Below are 27,271 nucleotides of genomic sequence, written 5' to 3'. Positions count from 1 at the left end.
AGCCATGGCCGCGGAGCCAAGAGTGAGAGGCCCGCGTACTGCAAAAAAAAAAATCTTAGTTTAAAATTTTCTAATATAATAAATTTCACTAGATATAATCCACATAAACAGAAGCTCTTAGGGAGTTTCCCAGAATTTTTTTTTTTTTTTTTTTTGCGGTACGCGCGCCTCTCACTGTTGTGGCCTCTCCCGTTGCGGAGCACAGGCTCCGGACGCGCAGGCTCAGCGGCCATGGCTCACGGGCCCAGCCGCTCCGCGGCATGTGGGATCTTCCCGGACCGGGGCACGAACCCGTGTCCCCTGCATCGGCAGGCGGACTCTCAACCACTGTGCCACCAGGGAAGCCCCCAGAACTTTTAAGACTGAAAGAAAGATTCTTTTTTTTTTCTTAGAGTTTGGTCAATAAATATAATTTATTTATTAATAAATTTATTCCAAATATACCTGAGTTTGCAATCCCTTTGCAATGTGTAAGCAGTTGGGCAAAATGAAATTTGCCTGAGAAAGACAAGCTATTCTTCTCTTTGAGCTACCTCACATCTTTTAGACTATCCTCAAAGCCCTGAGTAACTTATCTCCTGAAAGGAAGGGTATTCTTTCTATCTGCGGTCTCCAAAGATTGGGTCCTCATTCTAACCTACAGAGCGCACAGCCCTCGTTACTGTAATTGTTAATAAGGCAGCCTGTTGAGTGGCAGAGCCCATTTTTCTGTGTGATCAAAACTAAGCTGCATCCCTCCTTCCTGACCTTTCCTCCACTCCACTTCGAGGTTTTGAGAATTAGCTGTTCGTAGATTAAGTGCCCTTAATCAGCTCATCTTATATTACAATGTGAAGTTTCTCTCCTGTTCAGCAGAGAACTTGATTTTCATTTGATATTTGCGACCACAGAATAGTAAGTGGATTCCCGGGAAATTTCATGAAGAGGAATAATAATGCAGAGATGGGGTGGAGAGCGTGGGGATGTCGAGCTAATTGATTAGTTTAGAACCTTCTAATTTCCATGAGGAGTGGAGGGGCCCAATTTGTCTTTCTCCTTCTTGGCATGGTATTCTCACAGATTGTCTGATGTTTCATTATCATCTTGACAGAACAGCTGATGTCTAATTCTGTTGAGTAGGATATCCGTTGTGTTTTTGCCATGTGCATTTATTACTTCGTGATTAGATTATTTGGACTCTATTAGTTGATTATCTGAGAGCTGGGGGAGTGAGCTCAGAGGAGAGTGGACCTCTCTGGGCCCTGCATTTTCAGTGTCACTGGTCCTTTGAATATAGCGGACACCTTCTCCCCCAGTGCTAATAGATTGGGCTTTGGGGACCATAAATGCCTGGCGTGAATGTCCTCTCCTAATAAAACTTCTGGGCAGAATGTCCCTTCTTCAGAATTTTCCTCATCTCTAAATACGGCCAGCTTCATAGTTTTCCTGCCTGTCATCACTGGCCCCTCGCCTGGTTCCAGGGTTAATGTGTGCGCTTGTCATCCTGAGGTTTTTATTTTCCTGCCCCTGACCTGTTTATGGAGCATCTTCCCTGTGGGTTTGAAAACGCCCAGTTTCTAGCGTGAGGATTTTCACACCCACACGCAAAGCTCAGGCGAACAAATTGTGTTCATTGGCCAAATAAGCCTCCTTGGTGTCCCCTGCCCCCTAAAAATAACATCATTCCTCCAAGTGACAGTTACAGAAAATCATCACAGAGCAAGTTTTTCTCACAACCACACACCACCTGAACAAACCGGAGTGGCTCTGCAAATGCTTCTGCAGCTGCTCCCTTAACCCCACTGGTGCCCGACCACCCGCCTGGAGCCTCCATCACTCGCCGAGACAAGGCCGGGTACCGGAGCGGGGACTTCGCTGGCTGCCAGCCCTCATTTGTCAGCCTGTCTTGCCACCTCTTTGGAGGACCAGGGATCTTGGGGGAGGCGACATGGTGCAGAGGAAGAGGCAGCTTTACCCATTTGTCCTTCCCAGCAACTGACTCTGTATTCGTTCTCTCCTAGTTAGTTGTTTATTCGTTTGCTGAGTATTTATTGAATTCTGGTTATCAGCTAGGCAAAGAGGAGGCCAGTTGTGAGGGGACTAAATGGGCAAGACAAAGTTCCAGCCTCTCTGGGGGAGGCGCTTAGAAACTGTGAGAGCTCTGGGGATGTCTGGAGGAAGGCTGAGGGGTAGGCTGAGGAAGCTTCTTCTGGAAAGAGCTGTGAAAGATGATAGGGGTTCTCTAGGCAGACAGGGACAGACAGGGAGAGGAGAGAAGGTAGGGGGGATCTCATTGGTCTGCGTGGATTCCCACTTCCGCCACCACGCAGGCATCACTGATCCATTGGGAACTATCTCCTGGCGAGCTCACCCTTTGCCCACAGTCTTTTCCAGAACATGGCTCCTGAAGCCTCTCACACAATCCTTCTCAAACGTGAGGGAGCAAAGGAAGTAAATGGCGCTGGTTGTCTAGATGCAGATCCGACTCAGTAGATCGGGAAATGGCCCGGGAGTCCGCATTCGTAAGCAAGCCTCCCCCGCCTCGCCCTCAGGTGATCGCGATGCAGGCGTGCTCAGCAGCTGTGTTGAGAAATAGGCCCTTGATCTCCCTGGGTTTACACAGGAGCGCATGCCTAAAAGCTTCAGTGCATGGTAAACCGTGCAAACTTATTTTTGTTGATAGGTAAAGCAAAGTGAAATTCCAGGCTTTGGTAATTAGAGCCAGGCTTTTCATCTACAAAGAATATCCAGTGGGATTTTCAAAAAACGTGTGGGAATCAGGACAGTTCTTAGTGGGGCGGCCCTGTGCACCGTAGCTGTCTAGCTTGCTTGGCCTTTACCCAAAGTGGTGATGAGCAGAGACAGCCATCCCCTGTGAGGACCACTGGACCAAACGTTGGGGCCATGGGGTTTTTGTGGGGGGAAGGCGTGCCAGCCTGTGTTTTTTTACCCAGATAGTTGGTGTAGGCAGTGTATGGAGAGCAGCCTGGAGGCATCGTGGAGATCAGGAAGGCTGAGGCGGTGGCAGTGCAGAGGAGGGGGCCTCACAAAGGAGAGTTCAAGAGAGGCTTGATAGGATGCAGCGGCCGATTGGCTGTAGAGAAGAGCGAGAGGTAGATGGAGGCATCTGTGTTGTTTCAGATTTCGGTCTCTGTCACCCTCGGCTGTGATGCTGTAAACCAAATGAGAAAATGCAGGAGGCAGGGCAAGGGCTGGGAACATGAACGGGTTTTGTTTTGAACATGTTGAATTTTGATGCCTTGTGGGATTTGCCGATAGAGATTTTTCTGGACCAACTGCAGATGTGGGTCTGGAGCTCAGGAGACGGAGACTTAGGAGTGTGGGCCACATGGAATCGTCAGGAAGGAAATAGTGGTTGGAGCCAAGGAGTGCATGAGGTGTGGTTCAGGTGTGTAATTCCTCCTGACCAGTTAGGAAAGGGGGTCACAGGGACATGGGCAGCGACGGTCCTGCTGGTATTGTTGTGACTCTCTCCAGCAGTCCCCAAATAGTGTGGGTCCGGGGATGGGAGTGGGGGAGAAACCTCAGTTTCCACTTTTGCAAAATGAGAGTCTTTTCCGACTCTAAAGTTCCAACAATGTGTGTGTTTTTTGAATTGTCGGGAAAAATATGTTACTAGGCATGAACACGAGGAATCTGCAATCTAAATTTGAATAGTATTGAGTGGGCGGAGAAGAAAGGTATCTCAGTAGCTTCAGAAGAAAGAGGGTCCTGGATATTTAACTCATTCTCTTACGGGGCTGTTGGCCCTGCTCAAACCCTCTATTCCTGGACCTCAGCACATGTGTACAGGACTGTTCTGGGGGCCAAGCACTGCCTAGCACCGTAGCGGAAACCCAGTTCTAGGCACTCACTTATCTTAGGGGTTAGTGGCATCACCTTCAACTATAAATGGGGTTTTAAGATATTAACCCAATCCTTTCATTTAGAAAGGATGCTATGTAACCCAGAAGCCTTAAAGTTTTAGAGGTTTTGATCATGTACACTTTTAATACTTTTATGTCAGGAAAAGACAAACAAAATTGCAATACAGGCACATCTCAGAGGTACTGCGGGCTCAGTTCCAGACGCTACAGTAAAGTGAATATCACAATAAAGCAAGTCACAGAAATATTTTGTTTTCCCAGTGTATATAAAAGTTATGTTTATACTATAGTCTGTTAAGTGTGCAGAAGCATTATATCTAGACACTGTGTACATCCCTTAATTAAAAAGTACTTTATTGCTCGGAATTCCCTGGTGGTCCAGTGGTTAAGACTGGGGGTTTTCACTGCCATGGGCCCGGGTTCAATCCCTGATTGGGGAACTAAGATCCCGTAAGCTGCACGGTGTGGCAAAAAAAACAAAACAAAATTTTATTGCCAAAAACGTGTTAACCATCATGTGACCATGCAGGGTTGCCACAAACCTTCAATTTGTCAAAAATGTAGTATCTGTGAAGGACAGTAAAATGAGGTATGCCCGTATGCATAACAGATAAAGGACTAGTACCCATCTTAGAGAAAAATCTTACTGCAAATCAGTAAGAAAAGGATAAGCCTGGTTATGGGAAAATGGGCAGCAGGAATCTTAACTGAAGAGTATGACATATATAATTATATATAAAAAGAGTCTCACCTTGTTACCAGTTATAGAAATTCAGAATAAAGCAACAAAATCATTTTTCACCTATTGGATTAATAATGTGGGGAAATAGGCATAGATTGGACTGTGAATTGGTCAGACCATTTCGTAGGGCACTTCGGGAATTCCTGTCAAATCTTGAGCCTGTAAAGATATATGAACATGGGCTTTTGGAAAAGCATTAACAGTAATGACACGAGGAGAGCAGAGGTGAATGGGGAAACCTCGTTACAGTGGCACCCCCCCCCCCTGCCCCATACCAGGGGATTCTCAAACCAGGTATTGCTCAAACTCTTTGTAGAGGTCGGCCAAGGCACCTGGTGACCTCCTGGTCTTGACCTTTGTCCTCTGCCTGCCCCTCTGCACTGTGGGCAGGAGTCCAGGGACATGGAGAAGATCAGCAACATGTTATTTGCCTTTGCTCACCTGAATTACGTCAGTGCCCACTTTATAAACGTCTTTGAATATCACTGTGCAAATTTAAATTTTAATATTGGATTTGCTTTTAAACAGTTGCTTTACTTTCGTGTGCCATACCCTGAAATGAAGCAAGTTTGGTTTCTGATGGTGATTTATAATCACTAGGTAGCCCTTCTTATTCTTCTGGTTCCCGAATTGTAGATTTCCTGCCTGTGAACATGGTGCACACATCCATGCTGTACTTTTTTTTTCCATGGTGATTACACTGCCAAATTCATTGAAGAAATAAACGCTGCATTTCAAAGAAAGGCTTTGTTGTGATCAGCCTTTCAAGGAAAACACTGATCCAAGCAGTTGACTTTGATGGAACGGAAACAAAACGCAGAACCTTGGAAGGAGCACCATGGAGGCCACAGTTGTGCAGAAGCAAGGAGACGGTGCCCGTTGGTTTCTAGGAATCCTTTTGTTCTGAGCCTGCCGCACCCGTTACCGTTCTGTGGTACAGTGAAAAGAGCATGATGTGTAGTCCAGGGGTCTTTCAGAGTCCTGATTCTGCTGCTAGGTGTGTGTCTATGGCCAGTTGTTTAATCCCAGGGGACATCAAGTTATGATCTGTAAAATGAGGGGACTGACTGGCTTGGGCAATTAGGGAGACTTCATAGTGTCAAGGTTAAAGGTATAGGCTCTGAATGCCTGGGTTTGAATCTTAGGTCCACCACTTACCAGCTGTGCAACGTTGGGAAAGTTACTCAACCTCTCTGATCCAGAGTTTCCTCATTTTTAAAATGGAGATAATAATAATACATAGCTCAAGGGTGGTTTGATAATTAAATGAGGATGCATGTAAAGCAAATAAAACAATGTCTGGCATAAGATATATGTTCAATGGAAGTTAGCTATCATTGTTATCACTGTTGTTAGTATTATTTCTGAAATACTTCTATCATTGTCACAGCCATCATCATTGTCATCATCGTCTTTAAGGGCTCCTTTAGCTATAAAATCCTTGGAAACCATGGTTCTCAGGAAGGCAGGTTAGAAAGCACTAAAACACTAAGTGGAAAAGAATATGATAGCTGGGGAAGAACAGGCTGCAGGGTCATCAGATGACAGTTGACTTGTCCCCAGCCTGACTTTAGCTACGTTTCTCCACTCACAGCTGTCTCTAAACTCCGGGATGGATGTTTCCTATTCCTTGTCTTACTGAAGGGCTTGGCAATGCTGGCCACTCCCTCATTGTCACAGCTGAGACCAATATTGGTTAGTAAATCAAAAAAGTCGGTTTGTACAGAGAATCATTCATATATATATATATATATATATATATATATATACACATATATATATACATATATATGTATATATATATATGTAATATGCCTTAAACATTTAATTTAGCATCAAACACAGAAATGTACATTCATGTGCCTGTCTCTTAGATGTGGGGATGTGTTCTTTGATCATGTTTCTGATTAAAGATCTACATTATCTTTTTGTGTTAACCTTCAATATACCATCTAAACTTTTCAATTAAAATTTTTTTTAAGGTAGAGGGAGACCTTCGATGCACACAAAGCAATCGGAGTATGACATTGTACACTTAAAAGTTACTTCTCCCTTCCTCTCTTATTATTTTCTCTCTCTCATCCACTTTGACAGCCATTTCTCGTAGTAGCTCTCTCTTATGGAATCCTAAGAAACAACTCTCGTTCACTCTATTTCGGTTTGTGTAATGGTTGATTAAATTTCCCCTTTATAGCCAGTATAAGTGGCATCGGCAGGCTTGGGACTGGGCCCAGCTGTTGCAGAGGAAGGTCGCAGGTGTATGGTACAGTCTGCCAGGCCGGGCGTCCTAGAAGGCAGGAGGGCTTTGGCTGACCTGGGGCCCTGGGTCAGAGGGGGATCGCTTATGAAGCTTTCTCTTGCTTCTTCTTCCCTCTTTCTTGGCTTCTCTCCCACGCTCTCCTGGTTTTCTCCCTACCTCTGTGGCTGCTCCTCTGCCCCCTTTGCAGATCGGTCCATCTTCGCTTGGCCACTGAATGTGGAGAGTTTGGCCGTCTCGGCTGTAGGCCTGCTGTTCCCTCTGCGTGGTCTCTCGTCACGAGAGCTTATCTGAGCCCAGGCCCTCAGTGAGCATTTATGCTTAGTAGATGATTCTTGGACTTGTATCCTCAACTCAGAGTTCACCTTCTTCTGAGCTGCAGACCTCATAGCCAGTGGCCTACTTAACCGTTTCCTTTCAGATGCCACAGAGCTCATTGCAGCCACCATGACCAACACCCAGCAGTGCCTATCACCGCCATCCATTCAGTCCCTGCAGACTGGAGCTCCAGGAGCTGTGTTTGCCATTTCGCTGTCCCTCATCTCCCAGCCATTTCTTTGGTTTTGTTTTCTTACGGGGGAAAAAAAAAGAAGAAAGAAAGAGACTTGAAAATAGGGTCTCCTAAGAAGGGGAACAGATACTAGGTTAGTTTTTTTAGTGTTTGTTAATCCTGGGTTCAGAGTACCTGTCCTGTCTCAGGAGCAGTTAGAGGCAGGTTGATGTCTACCTGGTGTTGTTTGATGAAACTAATTGCCTACGGAAGTCCCTGGATGCAGCAAAGGTATGAGAGACATTCATACCTGACCAGGCTGCTGGCAGACTTCAGGTCATACAGCTAGTGAGGGGTGGCACTGAGATTTCAACTCAGGTAACTCCTGAGCTATGTATTATTATTATCTCCATTTTAAAAATGAGGAACCTCTGGATCAGAGAGGTTCAGTAACTTTCCCAAGGTTGCACAGCTGGTAAGTGGTGGACCCAAGATTCAAACCCAGGCATTCAGAGCCTATGCCTTTAACCTCAACACTGTGAAGTCTCTCTCATTACCTAAGCCAGTCCCCTCATTTTACAGATCATAACATGATGTCCCCAGGGATTAAACGACTGGCTATGGACACAGAGCTAGCAGCAGAATCAGGACTCTAAAAGACTCCTGGACCCCAACCCAGCGCTCTTTGCACTACACCACAGAAGTGCAACCTTGGCCGCTACACCACCCATCTCTGCCTTAGCCAGCTTTGAGACATCACCAACTTTCTACCCTATAATTCAATTCCAGGTTTCTGTTCTCTGTTTGCATACGTTGTTTAGAATTAGGACAGACTGAACTGCAATGGTAACAAAGTAATAATAATACTCACTTCTTACTAGTATGTGGGAATTGAGAATATCATGAAGCGTTCATCCTACCCTCAAAGGAACCAGGCAGGAAATCCCAGGAAGGGAGACGGCTCTGTTAACTAGAAACATGACCACAGGGATGTTTATTAAGTGCATGAGGGAGAATTTGCATTTCTGGAATGTAACATAAATCATCCAGAAAATCCACTCCAAAGCACTTCCAAGGACTTAAAATAGACTGGCAGGTCTAGTGATATTTCTGATATGAATAATCTCAGCCATGATGCTGGCTGGCTGGTGGCCTCTGCAGCTGTTTCCGGTTTTGCCAGAGCAGTGATTTGCAGGTGAGATGCTCAGTTTGAGCTTCCCCGCGTGGGAAGAGAGGTGAGATTTGGGAGGGTGTTTGGAGCTGCTGATGGAGTAGGGACAGAAAAAGGCTGCAAACCCACTTGCTCCAGAGCAGTGAACACTTTAGGAGCTGGTGTGATTGTGATACTAGGAAGTCTCCAAGAGCAAATATTCAAGGGCTCAGGGACCAAAACATCGAACGCGAAGATTGTAGGAAGTTTTGCTTTTTTCCTCCAATTTCGAGTAGTGACAATGAGTAAGAAGAAAAGATTTAATGTGCTTGAAGGCAGGTGACTCACTGATCCCACACTGTAAATATTCTGGCAGCTTTGCCCCATTCCTTGGTGTTAACAGGTTTATTTTGGGAAGAGAAGTGACCTTACTGATGGCTGTGGCTAACGGATGCTTATTAAGGAGTTAAATTGGCAGTTTAATAAAAGTAGAGCAGGGATCATGTTTTTTTGCACTGAAATAAGTTTAAAATAAATAAATAAATAAAATAATTAATTAATTTAAAATAAAAGGTTCTAGATCAAGCCTATCCAGTTGAAATATAATGTGAGCCATAGATCTAATTTAAAATAAAATTAGAGAAGGGATCATGTTTTTTGGACTGAAATTAGTTTAAAATAAAAATTTTAAGTAAGTAAATAAATAAATTTAAAACGAGGTTCTAGAACAGACCTTGTCCAATACAAATATAGCGTGAGGCATGAATCTAATTTAAAATATTCTAGTAGCCACATTAAAAAAATTCAAATAGGTAAATTAATTTTAAGGATATATTTTATGTAACCCAGTATATTCAGAATACTATCGTTTCAACATGTGATCAGTAAAACACTCTGAGATATTTCACATTCTTTTCTTTCTACAGAGTCTTTGAAATCTTGTGTGTTTTTCACACTTCCAGCGTATCTCAGTTCACACTAACTGCATTTCAAGTGGAAGAGAGGAAAGAACAAGGGAGGGAGGAACTGTTAGAGAAAACTTAAGATGACTTATGAGCACATAGATCCCTATCAGATCCTCACTGACAATCTCCAAGGCGAAGCTTCCGGGTGGTCCATTTCAGTATGTATCACTGGCCGAATCAGGAAAGTCCTTTTTAACTGCCTGGGTAATATCCATCTTTCCCTTCTTGTACAAACTGTCATTGATAGATGGCATTTTTCTGGGTGTCAATACAAATTATTATTTTTTTTTACCATGTTTCCTCTCTGTTTTATTATTCTGAAGAATATCTGTTGCCCATTATTCTACTTAATCTCATTCTCAAGCTTTTCCGCTCTTCCACTGAACTACATGAGAAGGCACCTGGGAGGGACTTATATTCATGCATAGACCCCAGACACCATCAGGGGCCCCCCTTTTAATAGTGGGAACCAAAATGTCTCTTAAAATCAGTCTCCTGAGGTGTCACACACCCCCATATCTTATATGGCAAAAAAGAAACTGGAGAGTGCTGATGACAATTTTGCATGCAAATTGTTTAGCGGAGCCCGTGTGTACGATTTTCTATTTCCATGCACCAATTTGGGAGTTTGCGCATGAACGTGGTAATTGTTCATGCAAAGCTAAAAATGCAGGTGCTCGAAGCCTTTTTTAGAGCATGAGACCTGGCTGGTCCTGTCCTCATTTGAGTTCTGTTGAATCTTTTGTGATGTCATACACATAAGAATTTTATTTATTTAACACGAATTTGCAATATATGGAACTTTTGGTAAGTTCGTGAATGGCTTATTGACTGTGCCACAGAATACGTGGTGTGTCTCCACTACAGCAAGGAAAGGAGAATCCACTGATGTGCATTTGTTGGTGTGTCTGGGGATCGTGCCTTTGAACCTACGAGTGGGCTTCCTTTGTGGGTAGAAGTTGTACTAAGCCTGGAGAGAGTGGGATTTATTCTGTCATAAGCACTTAAAACTAGTCTTGTGCATGATGAATTTTTGTGCTTTCCAACAGTTTCTATAGTATATTATTTTATCGTATTATATTCTGAAATAAAAAATACTCTCCTAAGTAAAGACTTTATTGACATACCAATGTAAAACTCTGTTATAGAGTGGAGACCCTTATGATAATGACTCAGGATAAAAAGAAGTAGTAATATTCTCTTGTGTCCTGTGTAAATGCCAAACTGAAGTGCACTTATGCCATTGGGGCACCAGACTTTTGGGGAAATTCCTTTTTTTTTTTTTCCATTTTATGCTGTTTGGGGTTAAGATGCATAATCTTTGTGCTGTCTTTTGACCACGTCTGCAAAGTGAAATTTTTTACATTCTTCCTTCGCTTCTGTTGTCATATCAAATTTGATTTTTTTCCAGTGGCAGATTTTCACATTTGGGAATTATTATGACTCATAGCAGCTTTTTTTTTTCTCCTTGCTGCTCTTGTATCTCCTGCTTATACCAGAGGGGAGAGAGGAAGGAAGGATGGAGGTGAGGTGTCCTTTCTCCTTGGGTGGCTGAGGTGAAGGGTTGGGTGGCAAGTGCAGGTGACACTGTTGGTTAAAAGAAGGTTTCCTGGAGGTGCCTGGTGGCGGTGGTTGCACAACAGTGTAAATGTACTTCAGGCCATTGAATTGTACACTTAACTATGGTTAAAATGGTACATTTTAATGTATATTTTACCATGGTTAAGAAAAAAAGTTCATCACTGGTTGATGGTTTTCTAGGACTATTTATGGTTTCTTTCATCTTGGTATGGTGGCTATTTACTTTGGAGCCCAGAGCGGGGACCTCAGAGTTAACTACCCCCCCAACCCGGACCCTGAGTAACTGCAGGGGGCAGTTTGCATTGGCCTTTCTTTGACGGAAAAAGTACTGGTGCGGTCGTGATGTGTGGCTGTACCAATCAATGGAGAATTCCTTCATTTAACGATGATTGTTAATGAGGTTTCTCCAGGCACTCTGGGTTGGCCAGCTTGTTGGCGAATAAACGTGGCCTGGGCTCTGGCCTGGCAGAACTAATTTATTGGGAAGGACAGAAAAAACATTAAATGAATAATTTGTATAATTAAAAATAGTGATAAATGTTACAACAAGTGATTGGTAAGTAATCGTAAGAGCAGTGCTGTCCAGTGGAAATATATGTGAGCCCCATATGTAAGTTTAAATTTTCCTGTAGCCACATTTAAAACAGGTAGAAATTCATTTTAGTATATTTTATTTAATCCTCAACTATCCCAAATGTTGTCATTTCAGTGTGTTACCAATATAAAGTAACTTCTTTACTTAGGTATTTTACATTCTTGTTTTCGTGCTAAGTCTTTGAAATCTCATGTACATTTTACACGTATGGCACATTCACTTTGGACTAGCCACATTTCCAGCGCTGAAGATTTTCAGTGTTGATTACTTTTATGCAAAGCCTTGAGACTTTATCATGGAAATCCATATAGGGTCTCATTTACATTCTAAATAGTTTCATTTCCATATTGTTTGTACATAGTCATTAGTGGCTGGTCTTTGATGCAATCAGTTTATTGTATTCTCAAAATCAAAAGAGAACTTCAGGAGTGTCAGCTATAGTGCTATCATGCTCAGTTAGGAAAATGGCATAAAATACTGATAACTAGCTTCCCTTCTGACTCATGCTAAGCTCTTCTTGGATCTGGTGTGGATGAGTTTGGTTAGAAATTCTGAAGACTTGGTAATCCTCCATGTCGTCTCTTCTCTATAAAAAGTACTTTTAAGTGTGTGAAGTATTTTATTAATACTCTGGGTTCAGTTTCTAGCTGGTTGCTTTTAATATCTGAATACTCCCACTGTGAGATCTAAGCAGCGCGGTGCCTGGTGTTTCTTGAAAAGCTTTCCTGATGAATCTTAGCCTGTGTCTTCTCTGACAAAATGGACTGGTGAGGTGGGATGAGCAATCATGCCATCTTCGGAGTTTGATCAATGGGTATCGTCAAGAGGGATTATTCAGGCCCTCTCCTTACAAACACCTAGACATTGAATTTTTTATAGTACAATATTGTGTGTGTGTGTAATTCAATGACTGTGTGTGACTCTTTGGAATGACAAGCAAACCAATAACGACTTGACTCTCTTCTCCCCTTTACAACCCCCCTTTCTGTCACAGAGTCTGATAGTCTGGTGTTTAACAAGCATCTGTGGACCAGTCGCCTGCATCTTAGGGACTCATTTGATGAGCATCTGTTGCTTTGTCAATTACTGCCTGATTGACCTGTAGGAGCCTAGGTTTATGGAAGCTTCAAAAAGTGCTTTTACTTCTACTGAGATTTCCCTCTTGAGTTTATCCATGATTTAGTTAAGGTGTTAAGAATTGTGTTTTATGAAAGCAGATTGGTGGTTGCCAGGGGCTGGGGGAGAGAGGAATGGGGAATAACTGCTTAATGAATATGCAGTTTCCTCATTTTAGAACTAGACAGAGGTGATGGTTGTATAACATTGCAAATATATTAAATGCCATTGAATAGTTCACTTTTTTTTTTTTTTTTTGTGGTACGCGGGCCTCTCACTGTTGTGGCCTCTCCCGTTGCGGAGCACAGGCTCCGGACGCGCAGGCTCAGCGGCCATGGCTCACGGGCCCAGCAGCTTCGCGGCATGTGGGATCCTCCCGGACCGGGGCACGATCCCGTGTCCCCTGCATCGGCAGGTGGACTCTCAACCACTGTGCCACCAGGGAAGCCCAATAGTTCACTTTTAAATGACTGATTTTTATGTTAGGTGAATTTCACTCCAATTAACAAAATATGAAAGAATAAATAGTGTTTTAATGGTGTGGTCTCCTGAGTCTGGATGTGTGTTTTTTTTTAAGTTTCAGAAACATGGGTTTATTTGATAACAAGATGACAGAAGTCTGAATTTGAAAATCCTAAAATGAAAGTTTTATGCCACAGATTTAGAAATAACACCGAAGACATGGGCTGCAAACATTATTTAAAAAATCGAATTCCTGAGACTTCCCTGGCGGCCTAATGGTTAAGACTCCGCATTTCCACTTCAGGGGCTGCAGGTTCGATCCCTGATCGGAGAACTAAGATCCCGTATGCCGTGTGGTGTGGCCAAAAAAAAAAAATTGAATTCCTATTTTTTACTTATACAGTGAAAAACCCCACATCGAAAAGTGATTGATTTTAGGTTTTTGCTAAATTGGATCTACTGCAAAGTCCAGCCAGATTGATGTTATAGAAATGGTGGCCTTCAAGGAAATTAGAGAAAAAAAGATTTGGTTGAACAGTGTCATTATCAGCTTCACCTGAGAAGGAAATGACCCGGGAGAGATAGTGTCTCTCTGTCCTGTTGGGCTCCCTGGTATTGACAGATCCATTAGTGGATGTAATTAGAAAAGCAAAGTTGGACTTTGAATAATTAGGTTAAAGTCACAAATGTGCTGGGCAAAATCATAGGAACTGTTGAGGGTCAGCGTGTGTTGCCTGCTGTAGAGACTTGAGTGAGATGTGAGGTCATTGTGCACAGTGCTTTCTTTCTTGTGTTGGAAGCTGGTACTTTCCCTATAATGAAGTTTGAAGTAGCAGAAACATTGCTTTGGCTCTTCTGCAGATGTCTGAAGGGCTTCGTTTCCAGGGAATAAACAGGGCTGCAGAATGTTTCTGCTAAACAAACATAGTCATAGCAAAAGCACAATCTCCTTTATCCCAGGAGTGTTAAGAAATATGTGGTTTTGTGGATTATGCTTTTTCCCCTGTTTTCCTTCCTTTCTTTTTAAACTCCTGGAATAATGGTTTATTTATTTATATAGAGTTATTTTCTGAAAGAAAAAAAACCCCACTTATTTCAAAACAAAACCTTTGGACTCTCATGTTACCCAAAATACCTTTCTAGCAGTACTTTCTGTGTTTTTGTTTTTTGTTTTTTTTTTTGCGGTATGCGGGCCTCTCACTGTCGTGGCCTCTCCCGCTGTGGAGCACAGGCTCCGGACGTGCAGGCCCAGCGGCCATGGCTCACGGGCCCAGCTGCTCCGCCGCATGTGGGATCCTCCCGGACTGGGGCACGAACCCGTGTCCCCTGCATCGGCAGGCGGACTCCCAACCACTGAGCCACCAGGGAAGCCCACTTTCTGTGTCTTGATTTTTTAAAAAGCCTCTTATTGGTAATTGAATGAGGGAAAAAAGATTCCCAAGGGATTTGAAATATAGTTATGTGGCTCTAACCTCTTTGTTCATGTCTACATCAGTATAGAAGAGGGAGGGATTTGGGATTAACTTATACACACTACTATCTATAAAATAGATAACCAACAAGGACCTACTGTATGGCACAGGGAACTATACTTAATATTTTGTAATAACCTATAAGGGAAAAGAATCTGAAAAAGAATATACATATATGTATGTATGTATAACTGCATCACTTTGCTGTAACTAACACAACATTGTAAATCAACTGACTTCAGTTTTAAAAGAATGTGATGTATAGATACAATGCAATATTATTCAGCCTTAAAAAAGAAAGAAATCCTGACGCATGCTGCAACATAGATGAACTTTGAAGAAATTATGCTAAGTGAAATAAACCAGTCACAAAAGGACAAGTATGATTTCCCTGGTATGAGGTACCTCCAGTAGTCAAATCCATAGAGACAGAAAGTAGAAAGGAAATAGAGGCGTGTGTCAGATACCTGCGGACATGTCCTTGAAGACTTGGATAAGTCGTGATGATGTGGGAATGAGCACACTGGGAAGCTGGTCATTGCCAGACTGGCAGTCACACCATCCCTTGGCAGTGCCACCATCAGGGATGGGAAGGGTGTGGGGCATCCATCCTCCCACGTTTATCAAATGCCCCAGCCAGACACTGTGACCTACCAGATCTTGGCTTTGGGCCACATGGGGTTGAAAATAAAATAGGACTTACTTGCCAAATCTAAAGATTAGGAGAGTTTCTATGAGGATCAAGATTTCTGACTTCTTGAAGGTAAGAATTAGACGTTCTGGCACCAGTGGTGCCCATTGGCAGTAACCAGGGCACCCACGTGCCCATTGGCAGTAACCAGGCTAGAAGGACAAGATGCCACCCCTTTGGGGAGGTGGGCCCTCCGTGTTCACTGCTCATCCCCTGGCTCTGTCTCTTGCTTACTTTATCCATCTGGGCCCTGGGGCCCCAGTTCCTGGCCTTGGGATCTGTCCCAGACCTGCTACAGGTCATAGGATGAGACCCAGCCCCTGCCAGGCTGGAGAACTGGGCTTTGCACAGCAGCAGCGTAAGTGCCCGTATGGGAAGAAGACAGCTCCCTGGGCGGGAGCACGGGGATGTCCAGCCTGGACCCCGGCTTGCAGACTGATTGCTGTTAACCAAGTGTATGGAACAAGCAGTTTAGAAAGTGGAGAGAAAAGTGTGACCTTCAAATGGGTGTTGGGCCCTAATGGTGACACTTCCTCAGACTGGAGGGTGACACTGGCCAAGACAGCCCCATCAGTGCCCTCACCTCCAGCGGTGACTTTTATCCTGCTGCACCAGCAGCAGATTCTTTTCCTGCCTCCGTTTCCATCTCTCTACCCACCCGAACATGTGGTTGTGCCTTTTTCTCATTTTGGCTCTGGTTTGGGAGGACTCTTTCAGTTCACGTTGGAAACATTTATTGTATTCTCTTCCAATGTCACTTTTTAGTTAGAGACTTGTACCTTAGTCTCCAAATGGAAATGATAACGTCATTGCATTTTAAAGTTGGAAGCTCCTTTTGGAATTGCCTGTCCGGGGTCTTCATTTTAAAAATGAGGGACCCAAGAGATGGGGTGGGAATTATGTGACTTGCCCAAGATTATGTAATTTGTAAATGAAATCAGGCAAATATTACAAAACAAAAACAGTGGAGAGGTCATTCTGATGGGTGGGGTGAGAAATAGCCCAAGAGCCCACGACTGGTATGTTCATCCAAACAGATAAGTCATTCCCTTGTTTGTGTTCCTAGTAGTAATACTGGGGGATTGGTCACTTTACAAGAACCAGGGTTTCTTTTTAAGGTTAAGGTTCAAAAAGAAACGTGAAATTAGGCCTTTAATCATGTTTACAGTTGGCGCTGTTTGTTTTTTTTTAATTATAGGATAGTTGAGATTCATTTTTATTTGTTTTTTAACCAATGAAGCTCAACTTTGATAGCATGCATACCAAAAATTAAAGCTATAAAATTGCTGAGTTTTGACAGGAGATACATCTTTAGATTTAAAGGTAAAAATTTTAAAGTTATTCTGTTTCATTCAGGAAGCATTTAGCTATAAAGTGGTTGATTAATATTTTTAGTGCACGGATTTGGAGCGTGGAGGTGAAGGGCTGTGGACGGGGATGGGGAGGGTTTAATGCCCCAGCACCGAATTGTCACCAGCGGCTGCAGCGGACCAGTCCGTCCGCCACTCCCAGCACCACTGAACTCCGCTGTTCGGAGCTCCATCGATTACGCACGCCTCCTTACACACGTAAGGATCCCGTGTGATCCTCACAACCACTCTCTGATGGAAGACAGGCCCACGTTGTCATCTCCGTTTTATACGCGGAAACTGACCGTTCACAGGCCCAGGATCGATGCCAGGGAGGAGCGTAGAGCTGATCCTAGAATCCCAAGTCTTCTAAACACGTCAACTGCTTTTATTCATTTTTTAAATTATAGGATCATGCATAAGAGGAAAGAAACATACAAATTATCAAAATCTTGGCACAGGTTTATTTTACCGTAGCAGAAAGAGTCTGAAATACTAGAAACATTTACAAAATACCGACCCGTAGAGACTGACTTTGAGGTCACAGATGCTCTTTATGTACAGTTTTATCAAAGAAGAGGGGATCTTTGTGCCGTGTGGTAGTTTTGGGTCTGATGGATATTATAAAATTACCCTCCAGAAGGGCTTACACTCCTACCAAAAGTTCATGCAGTTTTTTAAATAAAACAACAGCGTCTGTGACACACACACTTCTGTTGCTTCGTCATCTCCTGACAGCGCAGGAGACCTGCCCCTGGTTCCCCTGGAGCAGCCTACATACAGGCCCACTCCTGTCATTCGCAGGGCCCCGGACAAGAGGGCAAGAGATGTTGGGCTGGGCCGGCACTGGGGTGAGGCAACGTCTTTTACAAAGAGGAGATTAGTAACAGGGCTGTGCCTAGCTTGAGGCAAAAGAAAAATCAATAAGACGGATGCTGTCCTTAGTAAAATTTTTGATAGTTTGTTCATTATGGACTTTCGGCATTCATGTTCACTTTTTAACATATTGCATTTAATGTTGATTCGTACTGGTTACTGAGTTTTTGGTGCTCCTTAAATGTTGCCCCCGCAGCAGTGTCTCCCCACTCTCCTCCCCCTAGTCTCTGTGCCGCCTTGGGCCTGGGGGTGCACACAGACTGGGGGAGAAGCCTGTGCGGATCCCCGCAGTGGGCCTGGGGCTGCCACGGCAGGGATGGCCAGGGTCCTGGCTGTGTGGAGTTGGGGTGCAGGTCACAGGTGGGTGTGTGGCCTTAGATCCAAAGGTTCCCTGCCCTTTGGCACTTCTCTAGAGGAAACCCTCTAGAAGGTAATTCTCAGCCTCTTAATCTCCTCGAGGGCTTGTGAAGCCATAGATGGCTCTGATTCCGATTCAGTAGGTCTGCGGTGGCGCCCAAGGGTCTCCATTTCCAAGGATTTTGGGTGTTGCCTCTGCTGCTGGACGGTGGGGCAGGCTTGGAGAGGCTGCCCCTCTGGCCCACCGGGTTGCTGTGCCTAGGAGTGTGGACGGGCTCAGCGATCTTTCCAGACTTACCTTCAAGATTTTTTTCTATCTGGCGGCATATGTAGAACATACTCTTCAAGGCAAAGATTGCATGCTCTCTAGCTTTCCTGACCAGCCTTATCTCTGTCACTGTTATTCAGGGCGATTTCTCCAGGATGCTGGACACTTGCTTTAGAATGAATCATTGCTGTAGATTTTTCTTCCTTGTAAATTTCTTGCCTGATGTATGGAAGTGAGGGCTACAGTGGCTGATGTTAAGAGTATTCTTAAGTACCCCTAGATTTTGTTTTTAAGTTTGTTTTAAAGTAACACAGTGTTTTTTAAAATATATTAAAATTTAAAATATTTTTCACATGTAAAGAAGAAAATTAAAATGTCTCATGAACCCTCCACCCAAATGATTGCTGTATTGACGGTAATAGTATTGAAGTACAAAATAAAGTAAAAACTACCTTCTCATCCTCACCTCTCTACTCCAGTCTCTCCAATATTGATGTTTTTGTTATTTCTTCCAGAAAAAAATTTTATTCATGTCTATCTATCCTTCGAATTTTTTTATACTGAAGTATCCTACGATAAACACTGTTAGACACCTTGTCTCTTAACTTAGTCATGGGTCTTGGGCACATTTTCATCCTCATGTAACACATATTAATGGTTCAGAGGATTCATCATTGGGGTGTCCCAATGTTGAGCTAGCCCTCCAAAGAAGAACTCCTTGGTTCTAGGTTTTTGCTGTTGTGATGACCCTGTAGTGAATAACTTTGCCCATATATCTTGAGAAACATTTAGGAGTCCAGCCACAGGCCTAAAACTCAGTGGTGAGGTTGCTGGACAAAGTGCAAATGCACTTTTAGGATTGAGGGAAAATACCACATGGCCCTCCAGAAAGGTTCACCACTGTCAGCCGCCATGAGCATGACTGTTTCTCCAACATTCTTGCCCACAGTGGAGATCACAGAAGTAAAAGGAGAAAAAAAACCAATTCAAATAGCAATAAAATATAAAATAACTAGGAATAAACTTCACAAGTGTGCAGTATCTATGTGAAGAAAATTTTAATATGCACCCAGGGGACCCCTAAAGAGTCTTGAATAAACGAAAATCATGCAATGTTCTTGGATGGAAACTTGCAGCGTGATGAAAATATCCATTCTCGGGAGGTTGATGTTGTTAACTTTCTGTAAAATATTGTTTGGCTTCAATTTCCAATTCCTGTGGATTAAAAACATAATCAAATAGTGTGAGGGGGAGCAATAAATTAGGAGTTTGGGATTAACATATCCACACTACTATATATAAAATAGATAACCAACAAGGACCTACTGTACAGCACAGGGAACTATATTCAATATCTTGTAATAACCTATAATGGAAAAGAACCTGAAGAAAAACAGACATATATAGATATGTATAACTGAATCACTTTGCTGTACACCTAAAACTAACACAACATCGTAAATTAACTATACTTCAATTTAAAAAATGGTTAAAAAGAAAAAAATCCATTCTCTCTCAGTTCAGCTGTAATTTGAACATGATCTCATAAAAGTATCAAGATTTTTTTTTTGAGGGACAATTTGATGACCTGATTTTAAAGACCATTTGGAAAAACAAATAATTGAGAAGAAACAGGAAGATTCAGAAAATAAACAGGAAGATAGGAAGATTCAGGAAATAGCCTGACCAGATTTTAAAACATAATATGAAACTAAAATTGTTAGAATAGATTAATAGATCAGAGTCATAGACTTAAATATACTTAAGAATATAATATATGATAAAGGTGACATCTCAAATCAATGTGGAAAAATGGATAAACTGGGGGTGGGTGGGAAAAGTTGAATTCATATTGCATAAATTCCAAATGGAGCAAAGATTTACATGCAAAAACTGAAATATTACTACAGGAAATCACAAGAGAATTGTTTTATATTCCGGGTCTCTCTGCTATGACATAAAACTCAGAAGCCATTGAAGGCAAGATTGATAAATTCAACTTTATTAAAAAAAATTCTTCATGGCAAAACCCGTGTCATGCAAAGTCAAAAGACAATAATTTGGGAAAGATATTTGCAACTGTTATTACAAATAAGAAATGAATTTCCTAATATGTAAAGAGCTCCTACGAATCAATAGACAAAAGACCAATAACCCAGTAGGAAACTAGGCAAAGGTTTTGAACAGTTAACAGAAAAGGCAACATAAATAGCATTTAAACATGAGATGTTTAATAAGAAAAAGTACAAATTACATAATGAGAAATATAAATTACCACCTCACAGGGATCATATTTTTTGTTGTGAGATTAGCCAGGGCGTGGGGAAAGAAATAACCTTTGTACCTCACTGATAAAGGTAAGCCCTTACTGCACTGTGGAGGAGATTTGGCAGTCTCTAAAAAAATTACAATGCATTTATCTTGAGCCCAGCAATTCCACACCTAAGAATTAACTTTTTTAGGTATACTGTACATGAATGCATGTGAAATCATGTAGGAGTGATGTTTTTCATTGCAGTATTACTTATGAAAGCAAAAGTTTGGATAATCTGTGGTACTTCACACAGTGGAACACTTGTGCAGCTGTAAAAAGAATGAGGAAGAGCTCTGTGTACCGCCATGGAATGATCTCCAAGAAAAGGATACTGTTAATTGATAAAAATGGATAAAAAGCTGGGTTGTAACATTATCCTACCATTTGTGTAAAAAAAGTGAGATAGATATATAAACTTATTTGTGCACAGATTCAGCGATTATTAACATATATACAAAAGAAAATGGATAGTACTGGTTGCCTCTAGGGAAAGAGCCTGAGGGGCGGGGGATTGGGCTGGAAGACTTGTCACTTGAATCTGTTGATTTCTGATATCTTGTCTGCCCTTCTCAAAAAGGTTTTTTTAAACCCCAATTTTAAAATAATTCAATAGGGAGAAAACATTTGTTTTGTTTTGCATAGTTCTAATATTGAGTTAATTTGAGTGTCCTTTCAAGTATTGATTACCCTTTTATGCTTTTCAGGAAATTGCCTGTTCGTATATTCTGCCCATTTTTCTTGTTTTTGTTCTTGCTTCTGTTTTTTGCCTGTTAAGGAAATTACCCTTTTGTCTTAAGTGGCACAGAAATGTTGTTCCAGTCTGTCTTTGGACTTTGTTTTGCTGCTGCTTTTTGCCACCCGGCAGTTTTACGTTTGTGTGCAGTTGTCATCGTCTTGTGATCCTCCTTCTTCATTTCTTTCTTTTTTATTTTCTGAGGGGCTGGAAGTGACTTTTCCAGTGTGATCTCTGAGAAACTGGCTCTAATTTTTTTTTTTTTTTTTTTTTTTGCGGTACGTGGGCCTCTCACTGTTGTGGCCTCTCCCGTTGCGGAGCACAGGCTCCGGACGCGCAGGCTCAGCGGCCATGGCTCACGGGCCCAGCCACTCCGCGGCATGTGGGATCTTCCCGGACCGGGGCACGAACCCGTGTCCCCTGCATCGGCAGGTGGACTCTCAACCACTGCGCCACCAGGGAAGCCCTGGCTCTAATTTTAAGCCATCCAGTCTCCAGTACTTACGGATGAGTTGGAAATTAACCAGCAGTTTTGTAGGTCCCCTTGAAGACAGTAGTTAAGATGGGAATAGACTCATGTGACTGAGAGGCGACCTGGAGATTTTCTGCTGAGCTGAGGGGAGAGGGATGTGGGTGTGTGGGGTGGCCGGTCTGGGTGGGTCTCTGATGAGCCTCCCCTCTCTCCACTCCCAGCCGAGCTCCCACGGGCCTCGGCCGTGAGGCTGACCTCCCTCCGTGACCTGCCCGCCCAGCTGCTGGAGCTGTACCAGCAGGGCTTCTCGCTGGTGTCCCTGCACCCCTTCGTGCAGCCAACCCATGAGCGGGAGAAGACGCCCCTCGAGAACATCTTCAGGGCCATCCTGATCAAGAAAGCCGACAGGTAAGGCCTCTGAGGGTGGGCGGTTACCTTAGCATCATGAGGTACCTCATGTGTGTTGACTGAAGAAGGGAGGGGAAAGGAATAGGGTTTGTGGATGTGTGTGCGTGGAGTTTGCATCTGTTCCCAGGGCCTCTGCCCTCTGACAGGTAAGGCCAAACATTAGACAACTAAAGAGTTTCATAGCGTCTTGCAACTGTCCACACCAGATGGCATAAGTAGAGAATCCACGTTACCTCCTTTCCTCCTTCGATTTACTGCATTACACTCAGCTAGAAAACTGTCTCCTTGAGGAGCTGTACCCCCAGAAGAGAGCGGCTAGTGAAAGTATACTACCGTTAATCTGCAAAGCGTGGCTGGAAGACACACTAAGTTTGGTTAGAGGCTGTATACAAACTTCATATGTTCCCCCAAACTCCAGAAATACCTGAATATTTTGAACCCGTCATGCTTTCTGTCAATCACTTGGGAGGAAAAACAAAATTCACTTGAATCAAGTCCTGTAATTGATTTGGTCTTGATTTTGATTTTCAAGGCTTAGATGATGTTTTTCAATATGGCTTTCCCAAGAATGCTTACTCTTATATTTTTATTGGGTCTACATAGGAAAAGAGAGGTAGAGATTGGTTTTTCGAGAAGAGCAATATTAATTTTAAATGCTTTTTAAAAAAATGATGAAGGGGCACAGAGGGATAAACTAGGACCTTGGGATTAACATATACATACTACTATATTTCAGTATAAAATGGATAACCAACAAGGACCTACTTACCGTATAGCACAGGGAACTAAATATTTTGTAATAACCTATAAGGGAAAAGAATCTGTACGAGTATATATATATATATAAATGTATATAAATCTGAATCACTTTGCTGTACACCTGAAACTAGTACATTGTAAATCAACTATACAATAAAAATAAATGAATGGATAAATAAATAAATAAAAACAATGGAGGTGGGATAGAAAGCACATTATGTTTCTGCTGCTCTTGTAAAAATAAAAATTGAAAGCCTGGCAAAGGAAATCAGATCTGTCTTTTGGCCAGTTATCGTGGGAGAAATGACAACATGTGCTATATTTTAAAAAGAGAGTAGAGGGGCTTCCCTGGTGGTGCAGTGGTTGAGAGTCCGCCTGTCGATGCAGGGGACACGGGTTCGTGCCCCGGTCCGGGAAGATCCCACATGCCACGAAGCGGCTGGGCCCGTGAGCCATGGCCGCTGAGCCTGCGCATCCGGAGCCTGTGCTCCGCAATGGGAGAGGCCACAACAGTGAGAGGCTCGCGTACCGCAAAAAAAAAAAAAAAGAAGAAGAAGAAGGAAGCATGGAGGGTTTTCAAGAAAGGGAAGATGACATTGTCCTTGAGTTTGAGTTCACTCTATCCAGAGTGTCTGGACCACCTGCCTGGATGACTTTAATGAACCTTCCAGCTCCTTAATAAGCAGATACAGAGGAAGAATTGCTTGGATAACTTGGTGCCAGATCTTTGAAACTGGCCCCTACCCTTTTAAAGGAAGTTGCAAAAGCTTGGTAATTTGCCAAGTATGGTAATGAGTGGTAATTTGCCATTCTCATGACAAAAATGACCAACAGAATTTCCCCCACTTCTGTTTAGTATTGTGTTATACAATTTTAAAGTTCAGGCATTTTCTCCCCTAGCAAATGCAGTAAGTGTATGTTTTTGCATCATGAGGGAAAGACCCCATGCTATGAAAAATAAACAAACAAAACCCAGCAGAACATTTTCTGTATCAGTAGGGAGTTGTGTGTTTGTTTTTTTTAAGTATTGATTTTAATCTGATGTTCATAAGGCAGCCTTTAGAAGCTCACTACCTGGTCTTTTAATTTATTTTTGGCTGCGTCGGGTCTTCGTTGCCACACGTAGGCTTTCTCTAGTTGCAGCGAGCGGGGACTACTCTTCGTTGTGGTGCACGGGCTTCCCATTGCAGTGGCTTCTCTTTGTTGCGGAGCACCGGCTCTACGCACCTGGGCTTCAGGAGTTGTGGATCGTGGGCTCTAGAGCGCAGGCTCAGTAGTTGTGGCGCACAGGCTTAGTTGCTCCACGGCATGTGGGATCTTCCTGGACCAGGGCTTGAACCCGTGTCCCCTGCATTGGCAGGTGAATTCTTAACCACTGCACCACCAGGGAAGTCCAGTAGGGTTTAAGTAGTAAAAAATGAAACAAAGGAAATCTTGTGTGATTAATTTTTAATATGAGCAGTTGATGGTATTTTTCACCAAGTCTGCCAAAGTTCTGACAGCTATAGATGCTGATAAATGAAATGATTAGCTCTCAAAGAGGAGGTAAATGCCTTGGTTAATATTGTCCAAGTAGACAATATTGAAAGAGCTGTACATAAACCTTTTAGATTACTATCAGTTTAAATCAAGTTCATTAGCAAGAATCATCATGGAATGACTACTTGAAACTTGGATATCAACCTTAATGTGTTTGAAAGGTGAACGTAAAGTTTGTAGCAAATAATTAGCCTTTGGGCTCTGCAGTAAGAGCAGGAAAAAAAAAACCCAGAACCTTACAAGCTTGCATTCACTCACTCACTCATTGAGTCATTTGCAGACATTTAGCTTGTGCTCTTCGTAAGGTATCGTGCTAGGGACTCTACTTGGTGGGAAAGGAGAGGGTGCAGGTGCAAGATTCAACTGCCCGTGGAACCTGCCTTCCAGGTACCTGCAGTTTACCTGAGAAAATAAGACATCCCTCACACCATGGGAGTTTGGAAAAAGGAGAAGTCACCTCCTGCTGGAAAGAAAAACTAGGGAAATGTTTCAGGAGGAAACATTTCTTTCGGCTAGGCGTAGGAGTAATATGTCTGAAGTGAGAAGAGTTTATTCAAGTCTCACAATGAAATGTTTTCTAGTGAATTTTGAGTAATTTGAGAGCATCAGGGACAGTCTAACTGTATCACCAGTTATTCCCAAAGCACAGTGCAGTAATGTTCCTCTGAGGCCTCTGCCAGTTTGATAAATTTCACTTCAATCCATGAAAAATTGCCCGATCCTTTCTTCTGAAAATTTTGATAACTGCCATTCCATTTTAAGATGGCAGGCCAAACCACACATCTGAGTCAGTTTTTCTTGATCCTAAGTGTGTTCAATTGAGTCAGTCAGTGGCTTTGAAAACCGACTCAAGAATGAATAGCCGAATATGAGATATTTGGTAAGTAAAAGGGCGATTGTACTTCCTTCTCTCAGGTCTTTCTTAGGAACACAGAATGATTTGCAACACACAATGTAGTTGCATTCACCCTGATTTCTAAGTACATTTAAGTTGTGCTTCATTTTCTTCGGGCAGTTTTCCTTAGAACGAGTTGCCAAAGATCTTAAAACTTGATGGCTAAGAGAAGTCAGTTATTAAAATGTCACTCTGATGTTTCGTGAGTGTGGGTTTAATTCTAGGTCGCTTTATGGTTGCAGACATAAGTACAGAAATGCATTGTGCTGCTCTATTTTTCGGCTGTTACAAACTGTCGTTGTTCACACACAGAGCTAGTTCAGGGTGTCATTGATGTGTTTTTTCATCACTAATGGGTTGAAGCCATTTGGGTCCAGGTCCCCCGGAATAATGCCTTATATGGAACAGGGCAGCAGGACATTTGTGCCCTCTGTCGACATTCATCAGGTACCTTTTGGCTTAGGGTCAGGGAGTGGGGCACACAGAGGACCTGCAGCTAATGCAGGGGGTGGGATTCTGAAACCCTGGTGGAGGGTGAAAAACGCATATAATCAAAGCTGCCCTTGAAAATCCCTTTAATTGCCCGTGAAATGTAATCCTGTAGCATCTCTCTACCCTATGATGCAGGCTTTCCTTCAGGACTAGATCAGATTGGTGTTTCCAACAATGAGCCCCGTGGGGAATAAGTCGGTTTGGGTTTAGAGTGAGTGTTCATTAGAATCACACCTAGGGTGGTGAGATGCTTGCATCCAGAGAGGCGTCTGTGGGAACTAAGAGAGAGAGAGAAGAGGATCTCCCCCTCCCCCCGCCCCGCCCGCCGCTGTCTCACATCCATTCTGGAACACATCTGCCTGAGACTAGAATAGCTAGCACCGTTTTAAGTGGTAAACGTTTTCGCCCTTTCAGTTAGATTTTTCTAAGATAAATGAGCAAAGATCACTCTAAAGAGCTCCCAGCTCTCAGGAAACTTATCTGCTAGGAAGATGTAAAGTCTATATGCAAATTATGTGAATGCCCAGCTTCATCTATGGGTCTTGGTTTTTGTCTCTCACCTGGAATGTGTTAATGGGGGGCTTCAGAAAAGGAGCCTCCGTGACTCCCATGTGCTCTGGGTCTGGACTGATGGGTAGATTTGAACAGGGGCACCAGGGGTGGGAAGGGCCTCCCAGGCAGGGGGACCGGCCCAGGGGAGCCTGGAGCCTGGAAAAGCAGACCACGGATGATGTGGGGTGACTGGAGCGTGAGGCCCAGAGGGAAACGGGGAGAAAAGGCATGAGAAGGGTGAGGGCCTGGGTCACGAGGCCTCTGATGGCTGGGCTAAGGAGTTTGAACTTTATCCTGAAGTCAGTGGGGAACCACTGCAATATTTTTGTTTTGTTTTAGAGGAACAACCACTGGAAGTGCTGAGTTTCCAAAAGCCTAAGAGGGGAAGAAAACGGAAGCTGAGAAAACATGGCACCTGTCATGGTGGGAGGTGATGGGTAGCTAAAGTCGGTTGTAGTGAGAAGGTGAGGGTATGTGTCCCATAGGAGGAAATATTGGATTTAATGTGTAGCTAGAAAGAGACAGCACGGAGGAAGAGGGAGAATCGAAGTCTAAGTGAGCTTTGGACTCCGAGGGCCTGGGAGGGGTAACTGGAGGGGACAGGGATGGGGAGGGGAGGGGATGTGTCTGGGTGGGGTTTTCCCAGGCGCAGACCCCAGAGGAGGTTTCACATGCGAGTGATTATTAAGGAAGTGCTCCCAGGAGGAATCAGGATCAGGGTCGTGGGGCAGGGGAGGGGAGGTAGCCAGCAAGGGGGGCTGGTCCTCTGGGGAGCAGTGAGTCCACCCTGAGGCTGGGGATCTGGTTCTCACACTCCTGCATCCAGGAGCTGTTGGCCGTGAGCTTCCCCGCACACTTCCAGGTCTGGGG

At 43.3% G+C, this 27,271-nt stretch overlaps 1 protein-coding gene across 1 annotated transcript in view; it reads left to right on the top strand.

Annotated features, from left to right (window-relative positions):
• RFTN1 (raftlin, lipid raft linker 1) overlaps positions 1 to 27,271 on the top strand; it is a 210,594-nt gene that overhangs the window by 62,099 nt on the left and 121,224 nt on the right. Inside the window, exon 3 of the mRNA XM_022561725.2 lies at positions 21,978 to 22,164. Coding sequence (XP_022417433.2) covers positions 21,978 to 22,164 — 187 coding nt within the window. The remainder of the gene's footprint in view (positions 1 to 21,977; positions 22,165 to 27,271) is intronic.

Source organism: Delphinapterus leucas, chromosome 4, assembly GCF_059928025.1.
Source record: "Delphinapterus leucas isolate spDelLeu-1000000601 "Yukka" chromosome 4, BTC_Dleu_Yukka2, whole genome shotgun sequence".
Lineage (NCBI taxonomy): Eukaryota > Metazoa > Chordata > Mammalia > Artiodactyla > Monodontidae > Delphinapterus > Delphinapterus leucas.
The sequence above is the reverse complement of the archived record's forward strand: the minus strand, read 5'-3'. Positions and strand labels throughout refer to the sequence as shown.